The following is a 25106-nucleotide window of genomic DNA, read 5'->3' on the forward strand; positions in this document are numbered from 1 at the left end:
TGTCTTTGTCGAGGTCGGCCAAGGCAGTATCACCCACTGAATGCCTCTATGCGGATTCACGGAGATACGGCCCCGGCCTCCACACGCGGCAGACGAGCAGCCAAGCCAAATTTCCGCTTCGGCAGCCCGGCTTCTGGTCGCTTTTGGCCGAGAAGGACCAGTCCAACGGTACTCGAAGGAGAGATTCGTCCGGCTTTACTCTTCTTCCCTTTCGTCGTGCTCCAATGCCATGCCTCTACCGCCATACAAGGGGCCTTTTAGGGTCGGAGCGATCGACCTGGAGATACCAGTGCGAGAGTCCAGAGCCTTCGCTACCGACGTCGTGAGCCCCGATGCCATCAATCCCCCCGCGAAGCACAAGAGGTCAAAGGCAGGTAGGATAAAGGCAGAGCCCCATAGACTCCACCCGAGAGATCGAGAGGGTCAGCAGACCACGACTGCCTCTCCCGAGTCGAGTAGCGGCAGTACATCAGCTCGAGCACCAGCTTCGCAAGAAGACGATGGCGAAGATGAGGACGCGGCATCCAAGCTGGCATCTTGGTCGCCCTTTCACCACGGCAGCAAGACTTCTACCTTGTACCTGTCCACCGTCCTCTTCACCCTCTTCTACCCCACTTCTCTAGACGAAGAGGCAGCAAAGGAATATCGGAAGGTAGCCTGGATCGGTCGGCCCAAAAGGAGGGGTACAGCGGCGATGGTCGACTATCTTGGCCAATACGGCCTCGCGGGGCCCTTCGCGGCTATACCCGCATCGCCCGCACTCCTATCGCTATTGGCAGCCAAGGCACCAGCCTATGGCGGGGCTCCTCTTGCGGACACCGCAAGTGCAGCCGCACCTCCCTTTCCCGTCGTCGTCTTCTCGCACGGTCTGGCCGGGTCCCGTCTGGCCTACTCGCAATACTGTGGGGAGCTAGCCTCGCATGGCATCATCGTCGCCGCTGTCGAGCATCGCGACGGCTCGGGTCTCACCTCCGTCGTGCGTCCACCGCTAGATCCAGGGTTCGGGGCTACCCAAAAAGAGGAACTGCAGCGGCCCAAGCATCAGCCTGACGAGGGCAAAGAGAAGAAGAATAAAGCCAGGCGACATCATCCCAAGGCCATCGTGCCTTACTTTGACTTTAGCACCATCGGGCTGCGCTCATTTCCTACGGAGCCCACCGGTAAGGAGATAGGAATGAGGCATGCCCAACTGGCCATGAGGATCGCAGAGCTCGACGAGTGTCTCGATATACTGCAGAGAATCGCAAGGGGCGAAGGGGACCAAGTTGCCGCTGAGAGCACCAGGACTATGACGACGAAGCTTTGTGGGAGATACAGAATGGGAAAGCCGCCCAGAGACGGTCTCATTGTTGACCCCTCTCGACTGAAAGACTGGAAGGGCAAATTAGAAATTGAACATCCAGGTGAGCGAGACGATGCTATCCAGTGCATCTGCTACACCGATACTGAATGTCGTACCCGTTTTGATCGCATCTGCAGCCCTGATTGGACATTCTTTTGGCGGAGCCACGGTCATCGAATACCTCAAAGGCTCATCCCCTCGCTTTCCGTACGGCGTCGCGCTCGACCCCTGGGTCGAACCCATCACCACATCCAACTCTTCTAGCCACAGGCCTCTGCAGGCACCAGTCTACGTCATCAACTCCGAGTCCTTCACCATTTGGTCCGAACATTTCTCCAAGGTCAAGGCCCTCGTAAAGGATCTTCAGCCAGGGTCAGGGAAAAGCGAGGAGGACGCGCCGAAAGGGTGGATCATCACCCTTGCTGGGGCTGAGCACTTGTCCTTCTCCGACTACCCAAGCTTGCTACCCAAGGTGTTCAGATCGACGGTCACTCCTGCAAAGTGCATCGAGATCTACAGTCGAGCTACGCTTACGCAGATGGAGCTGCTGGGCAAGAGACTCAAGGCCTACAAAGCTGGAGGCGCAGGCGAATCGCAAAGAGATCAAGCCGGCGAGGAGCAGAAAGATGAATCACATGCGAGAGCTGATCATTCCGAGCTGGACGCTGATGGACCAGCGAAGTCAAGCTCTCCAGAGCCTCTTGTGGGCGTGATCCGGGAAAGGACCACGACTGAGCCGGAAATTAAGGAGAAGTCCACCACTAGCCGCGAAGAGGGGTCCACTTCTAGAGCGGATGATGCAGAAATATCTTCTCCTGGAGCCCCTCACGAGCCGATCGAACCTAGCTCGCCATTCAGCAACGAGAATCTTCACGGGACGACAGAGTCCGTCGACTATCCTCAAGCCGACGCCAATGTCTATCGCGGTCAACTGGAAGCGATCGAGAAGGCTCCCTCTTCCTCCGAAGCGGGCGGGCACACTCGTCGCGAGCACCTCCTTCACGCCAAGGACGCCGCCGCTGCACGTCTAATGGAGCGCCGTCAGGAGCACAAGTTCCGTCGTGAGGAGCACGAGCAGAAGAAGGACGACGAAAAGGTGCGCAAGAAGAAGGGAAGAGAAGTTAGAGGTGTCATTGCCCGAAGGACACCCAGTGGAGGAATGACCTCACTGCCCCGCGCATCGGATATGCAGCGAGACTATACGCTCGACCCGGAGCACCTCCTGCCCTCGCACAAGCGTCACCCTGATCAGCCCGAGGGACCTCATCCAGCGGAAGATGTAGCCCTGGTAGTGGAGTCTGTACGCCCACTTGCGGACGATCAGAAGCACAAGAGCTACAGAAAGTTGAGGTCGATTTCGGCATTGTTGTATCGGACTTATGGGATGAGACCTGGGATTGAGAGACCGGGATCGATTTTGATACATGAGAATTAAGTAGCTGCTAGAGCACGGTTGTAGGAGAAAGTGGAGCGATGAGCTATCTAGATGTGTAATGTCAGGTCAGATATGAGGCGATATAGATGCGATATAGAAGATAGACAGATGGTCACGGCGTTGTACTAGGTCAATTCCGCCTTCTTTGCGGCTGTATTTCTACAATGTCATAGTACAATCTAGAGCGGTGGAGTGTGACACGAGCTTTGGCATTTGCCCAGCATGTACGGAATTCTTTTCAAGTCTACTTCTGCTCCTGCTCCCTCTCTTCCATCGACCCTAAGACAGCTTCTCCCTCTGCATCACCTTCCTTCTGCCTTCCTCCGCCAGCCTGAGCAAGGTATGTCGCATTATTCGCAAAGGCCACCTCCTTCTTGTGCATAACACCCAGACAACGATCGCACGCCAGGATGGGCGAAGGAGCACGATGGATCCAGCATCGTGGGCATCGTGCTCCCGGCGCCGGACGAATGGTTAGTTGAATTTGTGCAGGCGCGATGACTTGTGCGTCTTGCGACGCATCGCTGTCCGAATGGGACGTAGCACCTTCAACGAGAGCCTCGAACTCGTCCAGGGAAGCACTGTGTTCCGCCGCTGGAACTGGCGCTGGAGCTACGGTACTACTGCTGTGCAGGCTCCTGGTCAAGTACCAGATCTTCTTGCCCGCCTCATCCAGCCTGATGGCAGGTGGAGAAGTCGTCAAGTGTACATGTGCAGCGCCGAGGAAGTCGGGTAAATCTACTTCGTACTCTTTGCACAGCTTCATCAACTCTTGCGAAGCTTGATCCGTTCTTTGTCCTTCTTCTGCAGGCAGAGAGAGGAAGACTTCCAGCTCCACGCCCGACTTGCACAACTTGTCCTGCCTGGCCTCCTCGATGAGACTCAACAGCTCATTCCGGAGCTTCTGCATCTTCCGCCAGTCCCGCACTGCATCGGGATCGTCCCACTTCTCGCCGACTTGCTGCCAGCCCGACTCAAAGAAGCTCTGCTCACGCGGAGCGCTGAGGTCAACTTCGGCAGGCGGATCGCGCACAGCGTCGCCTCGGTAGTACCAGATCTCCTCTGCCAGATGAGGCACGACAGGTGCCAGGATCGAGACGGTCGTACGGAGAATCTGGTCGCAGACGGCGACTGCTGCCTGGCGCTTAGGGTCGTCGACGTTGTTGGCGTAGAGGTTGTCTTTGATGATGGAGAAGTAGAGGGTGGAGAGGGTAGTGTTCATGAATTCGCTCAAGCGGCGTACCACTCCAGCGTAGTTCAGCTCCTCGTACGCAGCTCGACAGGAGACATCAAGACCATGCAGCTCCGCCAGAATGAATCGATCTAGGAGAGTGAGGCCCTTCTGAACGGCCGCGTCTTTCAGAGAAGGCGTCTGATCTCGCGACGGAAGATTGGCAAGCATAAATCTAGCTGTATTCCTCAACTTGCGAAGGTCCTCGTTCGCATGCTTTGCCTGCAATTGAGAGATGTTGACGTCTGATTCCCAGGCATATGATTTTGCTACCCACAGCCGAAGAGTGTCCGCTCCCCAGGCAGGCTCGCTCTTCTTGGCTCCACCTTTCAGCAGAACCATCGGGTCAATGAAGTTGCCAAGTGACTTGGACATCTTCTCGTGACGACGATTCAGGACGTACCCATGCGTGGCAATTGTCTTGTAGGGGGCTTGCGGTGCTTCGCCCTCAGCTGAGAAGGCGAGCTTAGTCAAGAGAGATGACTGAAACCAACCTCGGTGCTGATCGGTTCCCTCTACCACTAGGTCAGCGATGCGCTCGTTGCCTTCGCCCACAGCGGCAGGAGACGCGTGCGCAGCTGCCCAGCTGACACCCGAATCGAACCAGACGTCGATGGTATCTGTCCCTACTCTCCACTGCTTATCAGCGCCCCTGTATTGGGGAGCGACGAATTCCTCTGGCTGCCCTTCCCACCAGTAGTCTGTACCCTTTTCGCGCAGAATGGAAATGATATGTTTCACATTCTCCGCTGTGAGCAGTGGCTTGCCCGTGTCCTTGTCATACACTACTGGGATGGGCACACCCCAGACTCGTTGCCTCGAGATGCACCACTCATTACGAGCTGAAATTGTCTTTTCCAGCCTGGCTCGGGACGAGGGCGGGACGAAGTTGACATTCTCAAGCGCCTCTTGTGCCTTCTCCTTCAGACTCGAGACATCTATGAACCATTGCGGTGTAGCTCTCATCATGACTGGTGTTTTGGAGCGCCAGTCGTAAGCGTACCGATGTTGCAAAGGAAGCTCGCAGAGGAGATACCCTCGCTCCTCGAGCCAATGCACCAGCAAGACGGAACCCTCACCAAGGGCTTTGGATCCAACGAGGCTCTTCGCATCAGGTTGGATTTCGGTCAGCTGATCTGTGAAGCGACCGCTGTCGCTGATGGGCGAGAGAAGCTCTGGAGCAGACGCATCGCCGATGAGGCCATGGCGAAGGCAGAGTTGGTAATCCTCCATCCCATGAGCAGGTGCAGTGTGGACAAGCCCAGTTCCGGACTCGGCTGTAACGTAGTCCGCCGGCAAGATTGGCCGAGGAGGGCTCGTTCGAAGGTGAAAGGGGTGGATGTAGGTACTGTCGAGGAGATCCGCTCCATCAAAGATGCTTGTCACTTCCAGCTCCCCGACGGTAGGGCGTTGAGAGCCGCCTGGCCCATCGAGGCCCAGCTTGCGTCTCGAAAGGTAGCTGACTCGATCTAGCGCAACAATAAATTTTCTCTGCCGAAAGGCGGGTGTGCCTTCCTTGGGCTGCACGATGCAGTACTTCATTTCGGGATTGACGGCGAGAGCCATATTGCCCGGAAGCGACCAGGGGGTTGTTGTCCATATCACAGCCTCAAAGTCGACTGCCTTTCCTTCTGCCACTCTGTCGAGATCGCTCTTATAAGTGAGCTTGCTTTTGAGGGTTGGCCCGGCTTGAAGGCCAAAAGGAACAAAAACAGAGCGAGACATGTGGTTGTCCCTGTATTCGAGTTCAGCGTCTGCTAAAGCAGTCCTCGTTTGTGGTGAGAAGTGAACAGGCTTCAAGGCGTGATAGATGAGTCCCTTGTTGGCCAATTCTGCAATGACCTCCAGCTGTTTCATCTCGTATTCAGAATCGTAGGTCTGGTATGTGTCGTCTGACCAATCTGCTAGAAGAGCGAGCTCTTTGAACTCTGCCTTCTGCCTCTCAATCTCCTTGCCGGCATAAGTCCTGGCCAGCTTCCGAATGAGCTGAGGCTCGGTATTGAAGGCCGACCTGCCTCTCATCTCTGGACTACCCGTCACCTTGAGCTCGATGGGCAGACCGTGCGTATCCCAGCCAGGTGTGAAGAAGACACGCTTGCCTCGGAGCAAGTGGTACCGATTGACAATGTCTTTCAGTACCTTGTTCATGAGGTGTCCCATATGCAGACTGCCATTGGCGTAAGGAGGGCCATCGTGGAAGTACCAGGATGGCTTGCCCTTGTGCTCTTCCTTCTGCCACTTGTACAAGGCTTCTGTGGTCCTGCGTCGGAACAAGGGCTCCCGCTTGTCGGCATTTGCTCGAATGTCAAACGGAGTTGAAGGCAGGTTGAGCGTCTTCTGATGGGCGTTCTTGTCGTGGAAGCGGGTGCGGGAAGAGGAGTGCAAGAGCTTCACTGCCTGACCCAATGTGATTGATATGAAGCGAGGATGGCCTGAAGTGAGTCTGTGGCTCGTCACAGAGGCATTCTTCAGACACGTCGACGCCATCATGGGCGACAGAAGCCTATCGCAAGGAGGGGTATAAGGCAGACGATGACTGTAGGAGACAAGGAAGGTCTCACGTAGACTGTGAGCACATCGACTTCTTCTCGTCCTCCGGCCAAAAAAAGGTGGTTGGTGCTCTGCGCGCGGGCCAGGCTGCCTGCAGAGGCGACTTTGCTGGTTGCTGCTACGTCGTATGCCTTCACGCCTTGCCACAGCAACAGACATGTTGTGTAGAGCAGCCTTGCATTGCGGCAATCTCTCGATGGCAACCAGCAATAGCAGGTACCACCCTGGCTGGAATGCCTAGGGACCTTTTGCTCAGTAGCACCACCGCATCCTCTGTTGCTTTCCCTCGACTTGCTGGCGGGAATATCGCGAGCGCAGCCATGACCGCTGTCTTTGGGCCAGATCCCTTATAATGTCGTGTGCTGGTACCAACTTCGTCGCTCTCGGTCTGTCATGTCTCACGGTGTCCCTCCGGTCTCCCTCTGCTCGATATGACTCCTTCCTTGCTGACACTGAGAGCCATGCTTGTGGCCAGCCTAGTCCTGATCAGCGGCATCACCTTCGCGATCGCTGCCCAGGGTCCTTCAGTCCACCACGCCTCACAAGCAGCTCTCGGCGAATGGACTGACATCGGACCGGCAAAGGACAGTGATATCCTCAACTTCCTCATCTACCTCAAGAGCGGAGATGAGCAAGGCCTGGACAGCAAGATGGACGAGATCGTCCAGAGCAACGGACAGCAAAAGTGGCTCTCATTTGACGAGCTCAAAGCTTACGTGCAGCCGAAGCCGGAAATCAGAAGCTTGATCAAGAAGACTCTAAAAGAGGGAGGGGCGAAGAAATACTCCTTCGGTGGGCTCGGCAACACAGTCGCTGTCCAGGTACGTACACCCGTGTAGTCTCAATGAGTGGGCATAGGCGGATCTTGGCACTGACAGCAAGCGCGTCCTACCATCAGGCCAGAGTCGATGGAGCTTCAAAGATGTTGAAGACGAAGTTCAGACTGTTCACTAAGGAGGCCAAGGACAAGCCACTAGTCCGAGCCTACAACTATACAATCCCTGCCGCTCTATTGCCCCACGTCATTGGCCTAACCCCTCTGCTCAACTTTCAGGAGAAGCCCAGGAGGTCAGGACAACCTCTCGCTGCTCGCGGTCACCCGGCCCTGCCCATGGAGGATTCTGCAGACGATTGGTCCAGACCTCGGGACCTGATGTACGCGAGATCATCGGAACTGCTGCCAAGAATCGGGGCGGCTCCCAGCAACCAGTCTGCACAGCAGCTCTGTCATCATGCGGCCACTCCTGCCTGTCTCCGTCAACTATACGGCGTTGACGACTTCGAGGGCAAGGCCGACGATCCCTCCATTGCGCTGGTTCTCTTCGGTCCGGAAGGTGAGCGGACCAGATAGATAACAGCTCGACACCCTGCGTTGCATGACACTGAGCTTCCCCTCTCGGTTACTCGCAGGCACCAATCAGAAAGATGTAGAACTATTCATGAACAAATACCGACCTGGTGTGCCTTACGACCTGAAGCTCGCCTTTGGTGAAGGACTCGAGAACTTCCCTCCGGCTGAAGGGGAATTTGCAGAGCTCACTCTCGACATTCAGACTGCCGCCGGTATCGCTTCTCCTATCCCACTCAGAGGCTACGTCCTTCCTGCGAGCGACAATACCGACATTGCATTTACATCCTTCTTCGACTACTTCATCAATCTGCCCGACTCCGAGCGACCTGGTGTGGCCAGCTACTCCTTCGGCACCGAAGAGACCACCGAGGCGACATCTTCTCTCCGCATCGGCTGCCAGTCAGCCAAGCATCTGACAGCGCTCGGCACTACCATCTTTGTTGCCTCAGGAGACTGGGGAGTCTTCGGCTCGGTCAAGGGAGGAAGTCCCGGGATCTCTTGCCCTCCCTTCTTGCCCACCTGGCCTTCAGGATGCCAGTATGTCGTCTCAGTAGGCGCTACAGCTGGTCTGCAAGACGAGACGGCCGTGAATGAGAAGCAACACGACTTCTGGGGCGGCGGAGGGTTCTCCAATGTGTTCCCCACGCCAGACTATCAGAAGGAGGCGGTAGGTTCCTACATTGAGAGTCTGGATGGAGCAGAAGACGGCAATTACAATGCAACGGGCAGGGCCTACCCTGACATTTCCGCCATTGGCTACATGGTCCCCACTATTCATGCTGGTCGACTGGGTGCCCAGCTGGGTACCTCGGCCTCCTCACCCTCAGCGGCAGCCATTTTTGCCCTGCTGAACTCGGCGCGCAAAGCGGCAGGACTCGGCACAATAGGCTGGGCGAATCCGACGCTGTACAAGCATCCGGAGCTCTTTGTGGACGTCACCAAAGGCAAAGCTGCGGGCTGTACGGACGACGAGGGGACTGAGCATTCCCTGCCTACTCGGCCGGGGTGGGATGCTGCGACTGGATGGGGCTCGCTGCGATTCGATAAACGTGAGTAGGCTGGACGCTGGGAACTTGTGCTGATAGGCTTCCACGCTGTGAGCTGCAGCTGATCTGTCCCTAACTCTTTACATTCCCCCTATAGTAAGGAGAGCATTCGGAGTCGAGGCCGAGACCGCAGCGCAGAAGGCCACGCAGGAGGACGGCGCGGGGCAAGGGTCGGCCCAAGACGACTCCACAGAGCAGACTGCTCAGAACACGACCCAGACATCTCAGTGAGACGTCTCGCCGAGCCGAAGCCCAACTTGCAGTCCAGACCAGGCGCTGTAGAATTGCTCATCTGTATGTATTCATCTCCCCATACCAAGAAAGTTCCTTCAGGTCTGCATCTTGAGTCTCACCTCTTGGAAATGAATGCGAAGCGAGCTCTATCCAAAGTTGCCCAGCCTTTGCTTGCTCCATACGTACATTCCCCGTTGCAAGCCTCCTGTCACCTAATTGGATTCGAGCTGCCCTCACATCTCCACGGGCTTAGACAGTACCCCAGCTTCCTCGCTGCACCTCCCCGCTGTACTCGTGCATACTCACTGCAACCTCCCCCACCTTCTCCTTTGCAGTGTTCCCGCCCCGTCCTTTCCGTATCTTCCTCCGGCACGGCACGGCATAATGAAGGGTCTAAATCCAGCCGCACGTGCGTTGCGATGCATTGCTATCTACGACTGTTCACTACTTGCCACGCCACATTATGCCACGCTTTTGCCACACTCTACTACAGTGTGGAGACAGACGTATGGGAAAAGGGGCCAGACTTACCTGCACTCCACAGGGTGAGCAATGAGGGTGAGGGTGAGGGTGGGTTGTAGAGGGAACAGGGAAGGACGTAGAGCAGGGAGAAGGGAGAGGGAAGAAGGCGCGAGACTCGCATTACTCCTCCTCCTCCTCTGAAACAAGCAAGCAAGCAAGTCCTGTCTTCTATCTAGTCTAGACCAACTGATTCGCCCACGGGCCGACTGACGGACTGACCCTCATAAAAGTGTGGTGTGGCAAAGACTACACGCTCACCCACGCTTGCAAACACACGCACACACGCACGACTTGTATAGAAGCATGCCAAATGCCAAAAGCCTCCAATTTGGGTTTCCACTCCGCTCCGTCTACTTCTAGCTCCGCCTAGCCCTAGCTTGACGGTCCCCATACAATTGACGCGTACCAATTGTCGGGTCGGGAAAAAAAAAGAAGACGAAAAAGAAAGAGGCCAAGCCACTGCTCACTACTCACTGCTGCTGCTGCTGCTCACTCGGCTTCTCTCCTTGCCCCTGTGGTTCTCCGGCTTGCTGAATGTGATAGAGTAGGCTAGGCTAGGTCAGAAGCAAGACGAGGCCACCTCTTGGCTGGTGGGAATCAGCAGTCTCCCTCATGCATGCGCCAAAGGGCGATGGAAATTCCCAAGCCAAGCCAGCCTTGTCTGACACTCGCCCGCCCCGCGTCTGCCGCTTGTCAATCAGTCCGAGGCGCGTGCCTCGGCATGGAGACTTCCCGAGACTTTTCCCCTTGCCAAGGCCTGACCTGAGAGAGGAAGCGAGGAAGCTAGGAAGAAAGGAGGGGTAGAGGGAGAGGTAGAGAGAGAGAGAGCTCAACGGTCCTTCGTTCTGGCCGTCAGGAGACTAAGAAACCTAGTCAGAATAAGCGAGGGAGGAGACAACGCCTCCCTGCTTGTGGATCTCAGGACTCCTTACCTCGGCCTTCCCCTTCCCTTCAACCTCGTGCCTATGCCCTGGTGTTGTGGATGGGACCTGCTTTCGCAATGGATGTATGCATGTACCATCTGTGCTCCCGCTTCCACTTCCATGCCTCCCTGGCTCCGCTTCGGACTCTGACTTCAGACGGGGAGATCAGCTACACACTTTGCAGAGGGCTCGACCGCCCGCCCGCCTGCCCGTGCTTGCGTGCTGGCTGCCAGAGCGAAGGATAAGTACGGGCACGGCTTGGCCGGCCTTTGCTCCCTGAGCGGATCGTTCGACGGGGGGGAGAGAGCAACTTTATCTGAGAGTGGGCCGGGAAGAAGTAGTCCGAGGGCAGGAGGAATAGTGGAAGGTAGCGGACAGGGCAAGTTTAGGACAAGTGGAGATTCCTTTGCACAGCCCGGAAAGAAGGCGATTAAGATTGATTTGCAATAGAGGTACATGAGTAAAGGCGACGGAACAGACGGAGGAATGGCAAGTGGGGAAAGGAGGGCGGTGTTTTGGACGCGCTGAGAAGTGCGTGCTGCGTGCTTGCTTCCATGGGTGTGTGTGTGTGGGTGTGTGACACTTGCTACTTTGCAGCACCCACCAAGATCGTAGACGCAGGGCGTGCGGTCCCCCCCTCGGCTCATTGTGACTGTCAATGAGTCGAGTGATCACATTTGGGCGAATGGATGGTGGTGAACCCTGGAGGGAGGGTCCTTTGAGGCCACGGTCGTGCAGGATCGAGACCTCGCTTCTGGACAAAGGAAGCGGCGGGCGGGACAGCGGCGTCATCTTTGCCCCTCGGAGGGAATCGCCGCGTCGGGCCTTGGGCGGGGCGGCGGCGGGTGGATGCAAGCCAAGCCAAAAGCCATGTGTTGGTCTCGCGCACGCGGGCATCCCACAGCCAACGGCGGGCACACTGCCAGAGGGGCAAGCCCATACCCAACACCACCAGAGCAGCCACCCATTGCTGCCCTCGGGCCTCCCTCTGTCAATCAATACCCACACACACCGCCCACCACTCGTTTCATCAGCGAAGACCAACACATCCCCATCAATCACAGTCTCTACATTGTCTCTACTCACGACGTCTCAGGAAACCCATACTGCCTTGCCCGCCCTCGCATCGGCATTCCCTCACTCGCATTCTCACCCTCTGGGCCTGACTTCCATCAACGTCATACCTCACGACATAGACAAACAGCATACAGCCCTCTCCACACACTTCAGCCAACCTCGACGCGCTTCTTGCGCCCTTGCCCCTCCTCTTCCACTGCTCTGTGATCACTTCACACAGTCAGATCACATCATCGTTCCTCGGCCTCCCTTCGGCTTTTTGATACATGATGGCGCTACTCTCGTCACCAATGGGCCCGGCCATGCGCTTCGACATCTTCGACCAACCCAGCTCCCCAACTCGCAGACATGAAGAGCTACCAGCAGACTTTGATCGCTCCTTTGGATCGAGCATGTCCCTGGGGTCATCTTTTGACCAGCTGCCCAGAGTGGCCTCACAACAAAGCGATGGCCGGGCTAGCAGTGGGCAGGTGTTTGCAGACCTCCCGGTATCCTCCTCCTCGAGCTCTCAGAGCATCCGTGCTTCTTCCACACGGCTCGAAGCACTGCAATCAGCAAACCCCTTTGCATTGTCCGCTCCCAGCTCCCCCACTTCCTCGCCCTCAGCCTCGTCTCCTTCGATGGCTACAAGGAGTAAAGCTCGTGCACGAGGGCCTCTGCCTACCTTCACCTCATCTCCCTCTTCCTCGCGACTACCACCTTCACTCTCCGAGTCGCCCACGATGACTCGCACTCTGGGAGCATCGATGGGTACAGAGCTCAGTAGCAAGTCGCCTGGTCTGGCTGCCAAAATGAGCTCGCCCCACTACATGGACTTTTCGCCGACCAATCCACTCGCGTCCTCATCAAAGCCTTCTGGCGGCTCGAATACGCCTTCCTCGGCAGCCATGCGTCACGCAATGCTACCTCCCGGTAGTGCCATGAAGGAGGACACTCCACCAATGTCTGCCCGTAGAAGAGTATCCAGTCGTCCTTCCAGTCGCAATGGAAGTACAAGTCGAGGCAGTGGACATCGAGCTAGTCCCGATTTGTCCAATTGTGCCGGTAGCAAGCTCGGCAGATTGTTCGGCACTAACATGTCCCTGAACACCATGAACACTCAAGCGTCGCCTGGCAGCACAGACAACAGCTTTGAGAATAGCCAAGATGGCGATGCTAGCTATGAGAAAGAGCAGCCCCCGGCCAAGAGAAGACCCTCATCGTTGCCCCTGGGCGAAGGTCGGCCCTTCGTTCGACCAGGCTTGCGGACGGCAATGATCAATGGCGTCTTTGCAAAGTGAGTACAATGATCGCTGTACGAAGGAAAATGCGAACGCTACTGACAGTCATGTGCCCTGTGTTTATCTTCCAGCCGGAGAGTGCCTAGTCTACTCAGCACCTTTCATGATGAGCCTACGCGCAGGTCTAGCACTGATGTCGTGGGTCGATCGCAATCTCCAGCAGACCAGTCTCAAGATCGAAGGAGACCTCGCTCTCGTGTCAACAGCAACGATGGGGCAGAAAAGGAACCAGTGTCCTCTTTCGCTCAGAGCATCCGGGAGAGGCAAGAAGCCATGGGTTTGACAAGTGCAGCCTTTGCTACTCATGCCACCATCATCGAGTCTCCCTCTCCAGGTTCTCTGGAACGCCAGGACCTCGGCTCTTACTTTTTCGATCCCCAGTCACCAGAGGCTCGACAGATGGCCAATGCTAGTCTAGATTTCGCTTCGTTCAGCGAAGCGGCATCCCCCTCGTCCGGCTTCGGCATCCCGCGTACTACCAGCGGCAATCAAGTTGCATCTGTTCAGGCGAAGAGACCATCTTTGGGCGTGCCAAATGGCGGCAGTCCTGCTCGTGCCTTTGTCAAAGCTCACTCCACTGCAGTAGTATCCACTCGACAGAGCTTCAGCCAGGAGCAGCCCCAATCTCGCTCGTTATTAGGAAAGCGTCTGAACCCGCACCACGCCAATCGACGACCCAGCACCCTCATTCAAGAGCAGAGGCGATGTCACAAGAGTGCTCAGGCCGTCTTGGGCGTAGCAGACGCGGCCGGCAGCTCTCGCGACGTCGTCTTCCCTCGCTTGACAGCACCCGCTCCTCGGCGATGTCATTCTTCCTTTGAGCCGTTTGCCGCAAGTGGTGGCTTGCTGGAACCCATGCTCCTAGGAGGAGAATCTGCTGCCGCTGGAGGTCCCTGTTCCATGCTTGATTCCTCCTCTGCCGAGAGCATCGACATGATGGCTAGCAGTGACTCGACGGGCGATACCCGCTTTCCAGATGGGTTCGATGCCAATGGATCTCCCATGGCACCTTCAATGAAGTCTCGAGCGACTCGTCGACCAACGTTTGCTCGGCAGTCGAGCAAGGATGACGTCTCGCCCTTGGGCTACGGTAGCCGTCGACAGAGGGAACGTACCGGCCTCAATGGTCTTCAGGAAGACGTCACCTCCCCGAACAGTGGCGATGGCAAGATGAGCTCTCCTTTTAGTAGCTCCGAAGGCATGCCAGGGTTTGGCGCTTCAGAAAGAAGTGGAAAGGTACTCCCCTGCTTCAACGTCAAGGAGGACGGGCTGATGCGTATCACACCTCAGACCTTGGTTTCCCTGATGCAAGGCCAGTACAATGATCAGATCGAGAGTTATCAGGTCGTCGATTGCCGTTTCGGCTACGAGCACCAGGGCGGTCATATTCCGGGAGCGATCAACCTCTCCACCGTAGACCGGGTGAAGAACTACTTCCTCACCAAGAACTGCAATACTAGTCCTCGCGGCAGGGAACTCCCGCCTCGATCTCAGAGCGGTAGAGCAGACTGCTTTGGCAATACGCGCAAGCCCATTCTCGTCTTCCACTGCGAGTTTAGCGCCAAGAGGGCTCCCTCCATGGCTCTTGCCCTGCGCCAGGCTGATCGCTCGCTCGCTTCAGACTACCCGAATTGCCATTACCCAGAGCTTTACATTCTCGAGGGTGGCTACTGTGGCTTCTTCAAGACCTACGAGGAGATTTGTGAGCCTCAGGCCTATGTCCGTATGGACGACCCCGCTCATGTACAGATGAGATCTACTGAGCTGAATGGTTTCCGCAAACAATTCTCGAGACATCGCAGCTTTACCTACGGTGATGCTCAAGCTGCTGCCAAGCAGGTCAGTGGCAATGGCAGTGGCAATGGCAAAGAAGGCAATGGCAAAGAAGGCAATGGCAGGCCCAATTCCTTCTTTGCAATGGCCATGGCCGGGCAAAGTGGCAATCACACCTCCCGCGAGTCTACCCTCGGACTACCGCAGCACAACCTGCACAACCCTAAACGTCGCTCAGCTTTGGGTCAACACGTCGATGGGCCCAACCAGTCAATGTGCAGCGAAGAGGAGAGTTCCTTTGAGACTGATTCGCCCTCGAATCTGGCCGCTGTGAAGAAGCAGAGCACAGCATCAGCAGGCGGGTTCCTCCTCCCCGAGTCGGGAAGTACAGGAGATACGAGCTTCGACTCCAACGAGTCTTTTGAATTGGGGAAACCACCCGTGCTACTACTCCGTGCAGGCGCAGGCGCAGGTGGAGCTGCTGCTGCTGCTTCTGCGTCGGGGACCGCTGCTGGTGGAAGCGGGAGTGGGAGTGGCAGTCAAGAGAGGAGTCTAGGTGATTCACCTTGCGCTGCAGCAGGGAGTAGGAGGAGCGGAGCAGGCGCCATGCTCCTTGGCGTGCCCAAAGCTGCTGGTGTTGGCACTGGTGCTGGTGCTGGTACTGGTGGAGCAGCAGTAGCAGCAGGGACCTTACCTCCTAGACGACCATTCGTGAGAGCAGGCACTACAGGCGGGCTTTTTGGCAGGTAGAATACTGCCAGATTGAACATCGGCTCTCACAATTGAAAGGGGTAGATGAGTGATGAAGGGACAGCCGAGGTATATATCACGACGAGGGTAGGACGGATCTTACATACATGGGTACCTATACAACATTGAGCACCTCAGAGAACGAGAAAAAGAGCACGGATGCGATCGTCTCTCCCTCTCCCTCTTCCTTCCCCCCGCTTCTTGCACATGCTTCCCTCATCCATCTTCTCACGCTACCCGTCTATCCCTCCCTTTCTGCACTTCCTCCCTCTCTCCTGCTCTCTTTCTCCCCCCCTCTCTGTCTCTTGCCCGCGTCTACCACATCGTCTCATCTCATCTCACCTCGTTTTGCTTCGTATTGTCGCACAGCACAGCATGCTCCATCTCTTCTCTTCGACTTCTCGTTTCTTACATACCCAAAACCTCTCATTGCAATGTAAAGCGCTTTCTTCACACCTCTTCTGCTGCACCCGCTTGACGTGACCTGACGTGACCTGAACTGACGTGACGTGAACTGACTTGCGGTCCTCACAAGCATCACCCGAGGGATGAATTCAGTGCAGCTGCGCAGCTCCAGAAGCGCCCGTTGGGCCTCTTGCAGCAGCAGCAGCAGCAGCAGCAGTAGCGGGCCCTGCCGAAGATGAGACGGTGCGCCCAGTAGACGCAGCGGTTGCAGGGCCGGTCGCGCTAGTCCGGCTGCTGTTTGCTCGTCTTAGGAAGGGACGGGTCGTAGAAGAGGTAGTGGTCGAGGTGGTGGAAGAAAAGGGAGCATCAGTGCTCGAGTTGAGCTGTAGACCTAGCATGCCAGAAGGGGATTGGGATGGGGAGACGGCGGGGAAGACGTGCTGCTGCTGCTGCTGCTGCTGCTGTTGCTGCTGCATGCTGCTACCGCTAGGAGCATTAGAGAGGAGGATTGAATTCCGGTAGGCATTCAGCCCCGATTGACCAATGGGTCCCGAGCTCATCGTTGTTCCACCTGCTTGCTCGAGTCCACTCCCATCAGGCACCGAAAGGAGCAAGGCTTGAGGCGAAGCCGAAGCTGACGCCGAAGCGGAAGCTGAAGCCGAACCAGAAGCCGAAGGTGCTCCACCTAGTCCTTTGGCCATTAGAGGTAGACTAAATCGCTTTAAACCACGAGTACTGATGCCCATTAGAGGACTGGTAGCTCCGCTCGAGTTGGAAGGAGCGGAGGTGGGAATGCGAGGAGCACCACTGCCACCGCTGCTGGTGAATGGGTCTGAAGCGGCTAAAGGTCGACCCGAGGTAGCGGCAGAGGTGAAAGGACCACTGCTATGTCGCGATGGACTGGCCCGCTCGGACGCGACGCCTATGCCGACGCCTACGCCTCTTAGCCCGTACGTTCCCAGGGGCGAAGTCGTACTTCCTCGCCTCTCCTTGTGAGACGTCTGCAGGAGACGTCGATGCTCGTCTCGCAACTGCTTGTACGCTCCGCGGATCGCTTCTTCTCTCGAACGTTGCTCGGTGAGCTGCGCGGAGAGCTGACGGATCTGCTCGGAGGGCGAGCCAGGGATGGAGGGAACGATACTGCTGCTGGGACGCACATTGGCAGGGTCTTCTCCTTCGATGATCGAGCCGTCGGTGAAGCTTGTATTCGAGCGAGACCTCTGGCGATCGCGAATCGATTCGTCTGAATTGTGCGACTGGTCCACAGCGGCCGCATCAGTCTGCTGCTGGAGTTGAGCGCTCAGCTGCTCGACTTGAGCAGTGAGAAGTGCAATCTGCTCGTCTCTCGTATCGACCGTTTCCAGCAGCTCACGCTTGGCTGCCATGCTAGCCTCCTGACTCGCGTCCATAGCGGAAAGTCTTGCCTGTAGCTCCTCGACGGTCTGCTCATGCTCTCCCTTGAGCATGTCCAGCGCCTCCGAGTGGTGAGCCATCAATTGCTCTGCCATGCGCTCCACATCCTCATTCTGAGCAGTCACTTCCGCTTCATGCGCATCTTTGAGGTTCCAGATCTCGCGCTCGTGGTCTGCACCCATTTTCGACGTCTCCTCTTCGTGCTTGTGGCGAAGGTCTTGAAGACGAGCTTCCGAGCCTTTGGCCCTTGACTCGTGCTCTCTTGCTTGTTGACGGAGGTAGACAACCTCAGCCCTGAGAGCCTCCTGTGCAGCCAAGAGTGTGACATTGTCTGCTTCGGCCTTGATGCGGCTCTCGTGAGAAGCTTGGGCTTGCTTGAAACTCTCATCCATGTTGCTCTTGTACGTCTCCATGGCCCTCACTACCTGCTCTCTCCGCTTCGTCTCTTCTGCGAGAGCAATCTTGGCCTTGTTCGCCTCCTGTCTGAGAGCGAACGCCTCCTCCTGAGTCTGATCTAGCTGTCGTCGCAACTGCGTGCTTTCTACTCGATGTCTCTCCACCGTCTGTAGAGCTTCGTCCAACTCATATCGGACGTCGTCTATCTCATCTAGGTGAGAGTCGATTTCCGCCTCGTGAGTCTCGAGCATATAGTCCATGACAGACCTCTGCCTTTCGAGCAGGTCTAGCAGCTTCTGTATTTCGGTTGACGATACCTCGAGCTTGGCATTCATCGTAGTCAGATACCGGATGAGATCTTCGCTTCCGTCTCCAACGCCGCTGAGGGGCGTAGTCGCTCTGATGACCTTCTCAAGAGTCCGCTTTTCTGCTTGAAGCTGCTTGAACGCAATGGCTATCTCGCCAAAGGTGCCCGAGAACTTGCCGAGCTGAGAGACGGAAGAGTGCGTATTGGAAGAAGGGGCAGTAGCAGTGCCGAGAGTAGATGCGACGGTGGGGTACGAAGCGCCTGAGGCTGAGTTGCGTTGTTGGCTGTCGTGCGTCTGCGGCAGAGGCATAGCGGCCGCAACTGGCGATGACCCTTGGCTGGAGAGATTTCGCAGCACGTCGTGTGAGGCGACCTGATCCTGCTTCAAGCCACCAGAGGGTAAAGTCACATTCTTGCGCTCCACCTCGGGCTTCGGTGATGCTTCTTGGACGATGACATGTGGTGGAGTGGGTGTATACAATTGAGTCGCAGACCCCTTTCGCAGACCATTTGCCGTCGTAAGTGTTGCACGCTGGCCCACAAAGACTTGGGCGTCCTCAATTGCGTAGCTCTCGTCGTCATCGCTCTCATCGCTGAGTCGTGCGTTATAAGTCGCAGCGGGTTGTAGCGTCTTGAGAAGAGCTTCCGCGTTCTTGGTAGCTGCCAAAGTCTCAAGCCGGTTGCCAGCAACAGCGCTGGCGGCTTGGGAAGGGAGATGACCATCCGTGTATACAGTCCTTACACCCATCCCTGCCAACGATGCTGGGTCAGGCGAAGTGAGGTCATCTCTTGCACTAGCAGACCGAGGCTCCAAGACGAGCTCCGGACGGCTGTAGTTCGAGATGTATGCATTTGCAGTTGCCGGCAGTGGAGGAAGTGGTTCGGCAGGTGGATTGGTAGGGGGCGGCGTTCTACCTCTTGGCGTATTGGGGGGCAAAGGGCTCTGACTGCTGCCGAGCAACCGAGGCGATGCTGCTGGTGAGCTCAAGATGAGGTCGTTGGGCTTTGATTTACGCTTCGAGAGCGAAGAAGAGAAAGACGTTGGTGTGGCTAGACCGAGCTTGGGGGTTTGTTCGTAGAGACTAGGAGACCTTTGTGATGGAAGTCCACTAGATGTCTTTCTGGACTCAGCGTTTGCAGTTTCTGTAGCATCCAGCAGCACCTCTTGGGCACTGTCGGCCGTTCCTATGGTAGCGGTGGGATGTGAACCCTGAAAGGCTTCCCTATGCTGATTTCCGCCGAGCGAGGGTCCTGTTCCGAGTCCTGCAATGCCCAAGCCAGACGTTAGAGGATCATCGAATGCACGGCTCATTGCGCCATGCCCTGCCTGGGTGTCCTTGTCGTCTTCCCCTTCGCTGTGGCTATCGCTCCCTCGTTTGCCTTTGCCGTCTACCAAGGCAGCGTACTGTTCCCAAGAGCTCCCGCCACCGCCAAAGGTTGATGTGACGGACATTACGCTATCTCGAGTTGCCTTGTAATCCGCAGGAGAATCGGATTGCGCTTGGTACATTGTGGGAGTCACTACGTGAGGTTCTGTTGGCGTGACCGGGCTGCGAAGAGCTGGCGAGGGGTGGTCGGCCGAAGCAGAGGAGGGCCCTGGAGACTCGATATCTGCCTGTGAGGCCACAACATTGCGGACGTAGGAGTGAGCTCTCTTAGCACCCGATGGAGCAAAGTCACGGGCAGCTGCGCGAGCATCTGGATGAGAGGTCTTGCGGGTGGGTATCGCTGGACTCAACAGCCGTCGCGGCGGCCGCACCGTCATCGGAGGCGCTGCGAGTAGGGGCGAAGGACCTCGAGAGGCGCCTGCCGATGACTGTTTGCTTGCGCCATCTCTGGATGCCATCGCCGGGGAGGGTCCTGGCATTTGGCTTCGGCTTCACAAGCGAATGTATGCAGGATATAGGAGCAAGATCGGGGCAAGGTCCAGTGCCAAGAGCTCCAGCTGGATTCGGGATTTGGCCGTGGGCAGTCGTGGGGGCACGAAGGCTGGCGGGAGGTACTGGTGAGAAGGAGAACTGGGTGTTGGACCCCACACACTATACGAACAAGGTGGGCAGAGGGTAGCAAGTGGCCATCAGGAACCGGGCGACGATGAGTAAAGGCAAAGTCATTCCTTGGGCGGATGGGCGCGTAGGGGCCGATCTAATTTAGTCGGAGTGATCAAAGCGCGCCCCACGCCGCCCAGGCCACGCAGGGCGCAGGCGGAGCTGCCACACCAAGGCCACGGGCCGCGGCCCAGGACAGAGCAGAGGAGCGCCTACCGCTGCTGCCAATGCACCACCTCCCTCGGCCCAGGGCAAGACGCAGGGCAGACACTCGGCACACAGGTACCGCCCAGGACGGCCATCCCTTGCACCGTCGCCCTCGCTTGGGAGCCATCTTCTTGCTCACATCTACCTCGGCCTACACAGTCATCACACGCCGAGAGATGGTGGCCAGGCACCTTTCAGGTAAGACAGCCCAGCATCCAAGCGAGGTCTTGGAGCACGAATTGCCTTCCCGAGCCCGCCGCACACCCAGAAGCGAGGCAGGCCCAGGTGCTTTAGCCGAGGGGCTCGAGGCGCGGACAAGTACCACACGCCTGTTCTCCTCCCTTTCAGCCGCTGCCCTGCCGTTGCCCTGCCCTGCGCGCCCAGCACCAGCACGGCCTCTCAATCGTGACAGGTGTGAATCTGGGTGTCTGCATAAAGGCCAGCTGCAGCGCCGTGCATAGAGCGCCGTGAAGGCCGTGCTGCAAAGGCAGTAGAGGAGCGAAAGCAGAGGGGAGCAAGCAAGATCCGGCAAGCATCCCGCTTCCTTTTGCCCGGCCCGCCGGTGTCCATTCATTGCCTCGCCCCGTAATATCCTGTGCCCCCCCACATCCACACACCGCCTCGCCCCCCCTCACTGGCCTCCCTTTCTCCCTCCTTCTCACCTTATCTACTCTTCCCTCTTCCCTCCTATTCCACACCGCCCACTGCGACGCCGCTGCTTCCCTCTGTACCCATTACTTCTTCCTCCCCCTTTGCGGCCCGCCTCTGCTGCCTTCGGACCGTTCTTCCGCCGGGCTGGTCCCTGATCTCCGCGCTCAGGTCCCTAATGGATGTTCCTGGATCCTTGAGAGCAAAGAGCAAAGGCCACTGCCACCCTCCGTCGCTTCACCGCCACCGCTACTCAGCATCACTTTAGGCCCTGACCTGGCAGACGCCTCGCCTCCCTCGCCATCACTACATCCATCACTACATCCATCCCCCGTGAAGCTCCACTACGCCTTGTTTCGTACCTGCTTCCATCACCGCCTCTTATCTGCTCTGCCCTGGACCCTTCAACGCCAGGGACCTCAACTACACCCACAACCCCGCCTCGCAGCGTCGCCTCTTGCAGTCCAGCCGAACCATTCCGTCACCTATATCACGCTACTTCCCGGCCACTCCCGAGAATTGATCGCCCACTTATCATCCTTCTGCAGCTATCCGGGCTTGGTTCAAGCACATCGGCATCGCAGCACATAGCCCCACTTGTGTGGACGAGGACGGCAGTCGAGGACTCTCATCTCACTCCGCGGCTAGAGAGCATCGGCCAGTGAGGGCAAGGAATTCAAGTGTATTTGGCAGCCACTCTCACATCACTAGTGGTGCGCCTTGGTCCAAGTATCGGGCCGTGAGCAAGTGGGACACGGCAAACGAATCTTGCGCCCTCCCACCCTCGTTCGCTTTCCAGCGGCAAGCTATTGTCAAGGAGGAGGGCCCACCCTCGCCTTTCAACTTCAACGGGTCTCGCAATATCGATCCGCCTCAGCGTTGCCCTCCGGGACTGCCGCTCACTCATTCCTCGAGGATATCAGTCCTGGTCAACAAAGTCCTATCTACGCACCCCGTACCTCTCCATCACCATTCTTGTCCTACATCGCTCATCGGTCCCTGGTCGCAGGGCGACAATGTCCATGACTAGCCAGGCGAGACCTCACTTTCCTCCACCTCAACATCAACAGATACAGTCCTATCCTTCAAGCAATGGAGGCTTTGGCTCGCCCCCTTCGCCGCTACAGACTGCTACCTCGCATGATCAGCAGCAGCAACAGCGGAACCAATCGGTCTCGACTGATCTGGCCTCAGCTCAAGCGGACTCTTCTCAGCAGCCTTGGACCTACTCCTACGACTCGGTACCTCGACCGCATGAGCATTCAGAATGGAATCAGTATCCGAATGCACAGCATCAGCAGCAGCACATGAGCATGCAGCAGCAGCAACAGCTTGCACAAGACCAACTGGTCCAGCACTACCAACAGGGCTCGTCGCCCCCTCCCCCTCATATGGCCATGAGCGTTCACCAAGCCCAGCAGCAGCAGCAGCACGTGCAGGCTATGCCTCCCGGACAGCAAGCAATGCAACAATTCCAGCAGCAGCAGCATCAACATCAGCAGCATCAACATCAGCAGCATCAGCATCAGCAGCAACAGCAGCTTCAACTCCAACAGCAACAGCAACAGCAACAGCACACCTTTGCTGCTCTCCCAGCAAACGCCATGGGTCCTTCCATGACTTTTCACCGGAGCAGCCTTCCTGCCTCGTTCGGTTCTGCCCCATCTGAATACTACGGTCCGGCAGACCCCGCCTACGTACAGCACCGTGCATCTCTTGTCGGTCCTACTGCCTGGCTGCCTGGCAATTACCCTTTCGAGCCTCAGGGTGGCGAAGTGATGCCAGACATGATGACGGTGGGGGGTCACCACCAGCCTCGAAAGCTCAGTGTGACTGAGATGCCAAATGGCTCACCTTCGCGCTCACCGACTAGTAGTGGCAAGGCCAGGAAGCGTCAACGCTCGCCCACTCGCGAAGATCCACTTGGTGGTCCCGCTCCGAAGTCTCTAGCCAAACGTAAGAACAGCGACGCTCGAGTCACCGATCGAGATGGAACTGCACCTACCACCATCTTCCAATGCCGTGGATTCGGAGACTGCAACATGACCTTCACTCGAAGTGAGCATCTGGCTCGACACATCAGGAAGCACACTGGAGAGCGACCTTTCGGCTGTCACTGTGGAAAGGCTTTCTCTCGTCTGGACAATCTTCGGCAACACGCTCAGACTGTTCACTCGGACGAGAGCGAGCGCAACGAATTGATGATGTCCGAGCTCACCAATCTCCATGCACACCTGGCGGCTTCGGCAGCTCGAGACCAACATGCGCAAGCCTTCCTGCAGCGAGCCGAAGGACAAGGCGCTGTCGTCAGAAAGCATAGAGGCCCCAAGAAAGGTGGCAAGAACGGCAACGAGGACGGTACTGCTGCACAGATGGGCCACAGCTCTGCTTCTCCCACTTTTCCTCAACCTCATTCTGCGGGCTTCGTTCAGCATGATCCAAGCTACATGGGCGGTGCCGGACCGCACTTTGGACCACGGGCCGACGGCATGGCGGTCTCTCATCTTCAGCAGCACCCTCATAGAGTCCATTACGACTTGCACCAGTTTGGTCCTTCAGCTTCTTCTAATGCGGTTCAGCGCATTCCGGAGTCTTCAGACTCAACAGCGTACCCTTATGGCACTGCAGCTGATGCTGAGATGCACCACATTGGTAGCCACAACATGCGCGTCGCTCCGTCGGTGGCACCTCCACCGCCAGGATACATTCACGTCTCCTATGGGGACGGTCTCGTGCTGCAGCAGCAGGCAAACCCACAGCAGCTATACAGTCTAGGACCAGATGCGGGCGCTATCGGCCCTCATCAGAATGTCAGTCCATACCAGGAGGCCAGGTATCCTCATTCGGCGCCGATTGTTGGAGGTACAGGACCAACGATGTCATATGCGATCGAGCAGATTCCCCAACATCTCCAGCAACAAGCTCCTCATCAGACCGGTGCTCAGTCGAAAGCGGACAGCGAAGCGACCACACGCGCTCAGATCAACGACGAGCACAATGTCCACCCAGCCTACAATTCACTGGATGCGGCACGTGGCGAGTCTCACACGCATAGCAAGGCAGAGGATGCCTCTTTCGGCACCTTCTTCTCGGATCGGTATGCGCCCACAGTGTTTGGCTCTCAAGATGCTCCCTCTGCTCTTCCGACAAGGAAGGAAGATGCAGCCAAGGCCTCGACCTCGACTGCTCCTCTGCCAAGCAGCTCTCAAGGCGGCGTCCGACCGATGACTGCTTCTGGTGAGCCAGCAATCCTGCTGCCGCCCTTGTCGAGCCTCAGTCGCCCCACCACAGCAAAGAGCACTGCCGATGCTCTCTCGGCGGTAAAGCAGATTCCTTCCTCGAGTGTCATTGCAACGCCTCCACACAAGGCAGCTACTAGTGGAACAGCAAGTGTAAGCTGGGGCACAAAGACGATCATCGAAGGACGTTCTCGTCCTCCGACTAGCTCTGGAGAATTGGAAGCCTCGATGCGCTTCCATCGTCGCAACTCGATGCTCGATCTACCCGAGATGGGTCTGCACAGGATGAGTCGGCCCGTGACGAGCAGTAGAGCCGAATCCTCTTCATCACTCAGTGGACAAATGCGCCCTCCCGAGGCTGTGGGCAGTACGAGTATCCTCCCGCCTCCATCGCGCTCCGGACGAGCTTTTGGCTCCTTTGATGGCTACACACACCACCAAGTCGAGAAGCTCCGACCATTCTCTTCCTCGGGTGGACTGGGAAGCTCGAGTGGTCTGAGTGCTCTGGGAGACATGTTCCGCACTCCCCTCGCGACACGAGACGGAGATCGAGCGGCAGCGGCAGCAGCACCAGCCCCTGCCTCTCGCGCCGGAAGATGGGAGCGACCCTCCAGTAGTGGACAAGCAGGAACAACAGCAAGGAAGACATCTCCCAACAGCAACGGTGGCGGTGCCGGCGGCGGCTCTTCACCCTTCCACTTCCACCCTCCACCTCTGACCAAAGAGGACAGCACTTCTGGGTCCGGAAACGGTTCGGGATCGACAGGTGTCGCAGCTAGCTTCTTCAAGGATCGACCCCTCACCACCTCGAGCACTAGGAGGGAGCGAGCACACCTCCCAACTGGTCGACCCTCTACTCGTGATGGAGCCACAAGGCCCCTCTCTTCTCAGCAGGCGCAGCGAGCACTTGGAGGAAGTTCATCGACTTA

The 25106-nt window shown here is 57.2% G+C and overlaps 8 protein-coding genes across 8 annotated transcripts; 6 read left to right on the forward strand and 2 right to left on the reverse strand.

Moving 5' to 3' along the window:
- The first annotated feature begins 160 nt into the window (after positions 1–160).
- On the forward strand, positions 161–2944 carry BCV69DRAFT_283560 (hypothetical protein). Its single transcript, XM_025492758.1, has 2 exons — positions 161–1403; positions 1480–2944. Exons 1-2 carry the CDS (start codon positions 230–232, stop codon positions 2775–2777), a joined length of 2472 nt encoding a protein of 823 aa, XP_025347195.1. The 5' UTR covers positions 161–229; the 3' UTR covers positions 2778–2944.
- Positions 2755–6564, reverse strand: BCV69DRAFT_283561 (isoleucyl-tRNA synthetase). The gene has a single exon (XM_025492759.1). The coding sequence runs from the start codon at positions 6496–6498 to the stop codon at positions 3022–3024; it is 3477 nt and encodes a 1158-aa protein (XP_025347196.1). The 5' UTR covers positions 6499–6564; the 3' UTR covers positions 2755–3021.
- A 130-nt stretch (positions 6565–6694) lies between these two features.
- Positions 6695–9109, forward strand: BCV69DRAFT_217093 (subtilisin-like protein). The gene is made up of 3 exons (XM_025489792.1): positions 6695–7379; positions 7457–7892; positions 7969–9109. The coding sequence occupies exons 1-3, from the start codon at positions 6990–6992 to the stop codon at positions 8964–8966; spliced, it is 1824 nt and encodes a 607-aa protein (XP_025347197.1). The 5' UTR covers positions 6695–6989; the 3' UTR covers positions 8967–9109.
- Positions 9069–9968, forward strand: BCV69DRAFT_283563 (hypothetical protein). Its single transcript, XM_025492760.1, has one exon. It carries the CDS (start codon positions 9318–9320, stop codon positions 9768–9770), a length of 453 nt encoding a protein of 150 aa, XP_025347198.1. The 5' UTR covers positions 9069–9317; the 3' UTR covers positions 9771–9968.
- Positions 9969–11620: 1652 nt separating this feature from the next.
- On the forward strand, positions 11621–15968 carry BCV69DRAFT_271307 (hypothetical protein). Its single transcript, XM_025490950.1, has 2 exons — positions 11621–12987; positions 13063–15968. Exons 1-2 carry the CDS (start codon positions 11978–11980, stop codon positions 15512–15514), a joined length of 3462 nt encoding a protein of 1153 aa, XP_025347199.1. The 5' UTR covers positions 11621–11977; the 3' UTR covers positions 15515–15968.
- BCV69DRAFT_217167 (hypothetical protein) lies at positions 15559–16153 on the forward strand. The gene has a single exon (XM_025489793.1). The coding sequence runs from the start codon at positions 15674–15676 to the stop codon at positions 15995–15997; it is 324 nt and encodes a 107-aa protein (XP_025347200.1). The 5' UTR covers positions 15559–15673; the 3' UTR covers positions 15998–16153.
- Positions 16069–19545, reverse strand: BCV69DRAFT_277838 (hypothetical protein; the record flags this gene model as incomplete). The annotated part of the gene is made up of 1 exon (XM_025491170.1): positions 16069–19545. One exon carries the CDS (start codon positions 19543–19545, stop codon positions 16069–16071), a length of 3477 nt encoding a protein of 1158 aa, XP_025347201.1.
- Positions 19546–21742: 2197 nt separating this feature from the next.
- Positions 21743–24609, forward strand: BCV69DRAFT_217230 (hypothetical protein). Its single transcript, XM_025489794.1, has 2 exons — positions 21743–23997; positions 24141–24609. The coding sequence occupies exons 1-2, from the start codon at positions 21955–21957 to the stop codon at positions 24177–24179; spliced, it is 2082 nt and encodes a 693-aa protein (XP_025347202.1). The 5' UTR covers positions 21743–21954; the 3' UTR covers positions 24180–24609.
- Positions 24610–25106: the final 497 nt, after the last annotated feature.

This window comes from Pseudomicrostroma glucosiphilum, assembly GCF_003144135.1.
Source record: "Pseudomicrostroma glucosiphilum strain MCA 4718 unplaced genomic scaffold BCV69scaffold_9, whole genome shotgun sequence".
NCBI lineage: Eukaryota > Fungi > Basidiomycota > Exobasidiomycetes > Microstromatales > Microstromataceae > Microstroma > Microstroma glucosiphilum.

Coding starts and splice junctions, on each gene's coding strand:
- BCV69DRAFT_283560 (XM_025492758.1), top strand. CDS start 230: ATGCCTCTACCGCCATACAAGGGGCCTTTTAGGGTCGGAGCGATCGAC. Junction 1,404..1,479: donor ATTAGAAATTGAACATCCAG/GTGAGCGAGACG, acceptor TCGCATCTGCAG/CCCTGATTGGACATTCTTTT.
- BCV69DRAFT_283561 (XM_025492759.1), bottom strand. CDS start 6,498: ATGATGGCGTCGACGTGTCTGAAGAATGCCTCTGTGACGAGCCACAGA.
- BCV69DRAFT_217093 (XM_025489792.1), top strand. CDS start 6,990: ATGACTCCTTCCTTGCTGACACTGAGAGCCATGCTTGTGGCCAGCCTA. Junction 7,380..7,456: donor GCAACACAGTCGCTGTCCAG/GTACGTACACCC, acceptor TCCTACCATCAG/GCCAGAGTCGATGGAGCTTC. Junction 7,893..7,968: donor GGTTCTCTTCGGTCCGGAAG/GTGAGCGGACCA, acceptor GGTTACTCGCAG/GCACCAATCAGAAAGATGTA.
- BCV69DRAFT_283563 (XM_025492760.1), top strand. CDS start 9,318: ATGAATGCGAAGCGAGCTCTATCCAAAGTTGCCCAGCCTTTGCTTGCT.
- BCV69DRAFT_271307 (XM_025490950.1), top strand. CDS start 11,978: ATGATGGCGCTACTCTCGTCACCAATGGGCCCGGCCATGCGCTTCGAC. Junction 12,988..13,062: donor ATCAATGGCGTCTTTGCAAA/GTGAGTACAATG, acceptor TTTATCTTCCAG/CCGGAGAGTGCCTAGTCTAC.
- BCV69DRAFT_217167 (XM_025489793.1), top strand. CDS start 15,674: ATGCGATCGTCTCTCCCTCTCCCTCTTCCTTCCCCCCGCTTCTTGCAC.
- BCV69DRAFT_217230 (XM_025489794.1), top strand. CDS start 21,955: ATGTCCATGACTAGCCAGGCGAGACCTCACTTTCCTCCACCTCAACAT. Junction 23,998..24,140: donor AGTCTCACACGCATAGCAAG/GCAGAGGATGCC, acceptor TCTGCCAAGCAG/CTCTCAAGGCGGCGTCCGAC.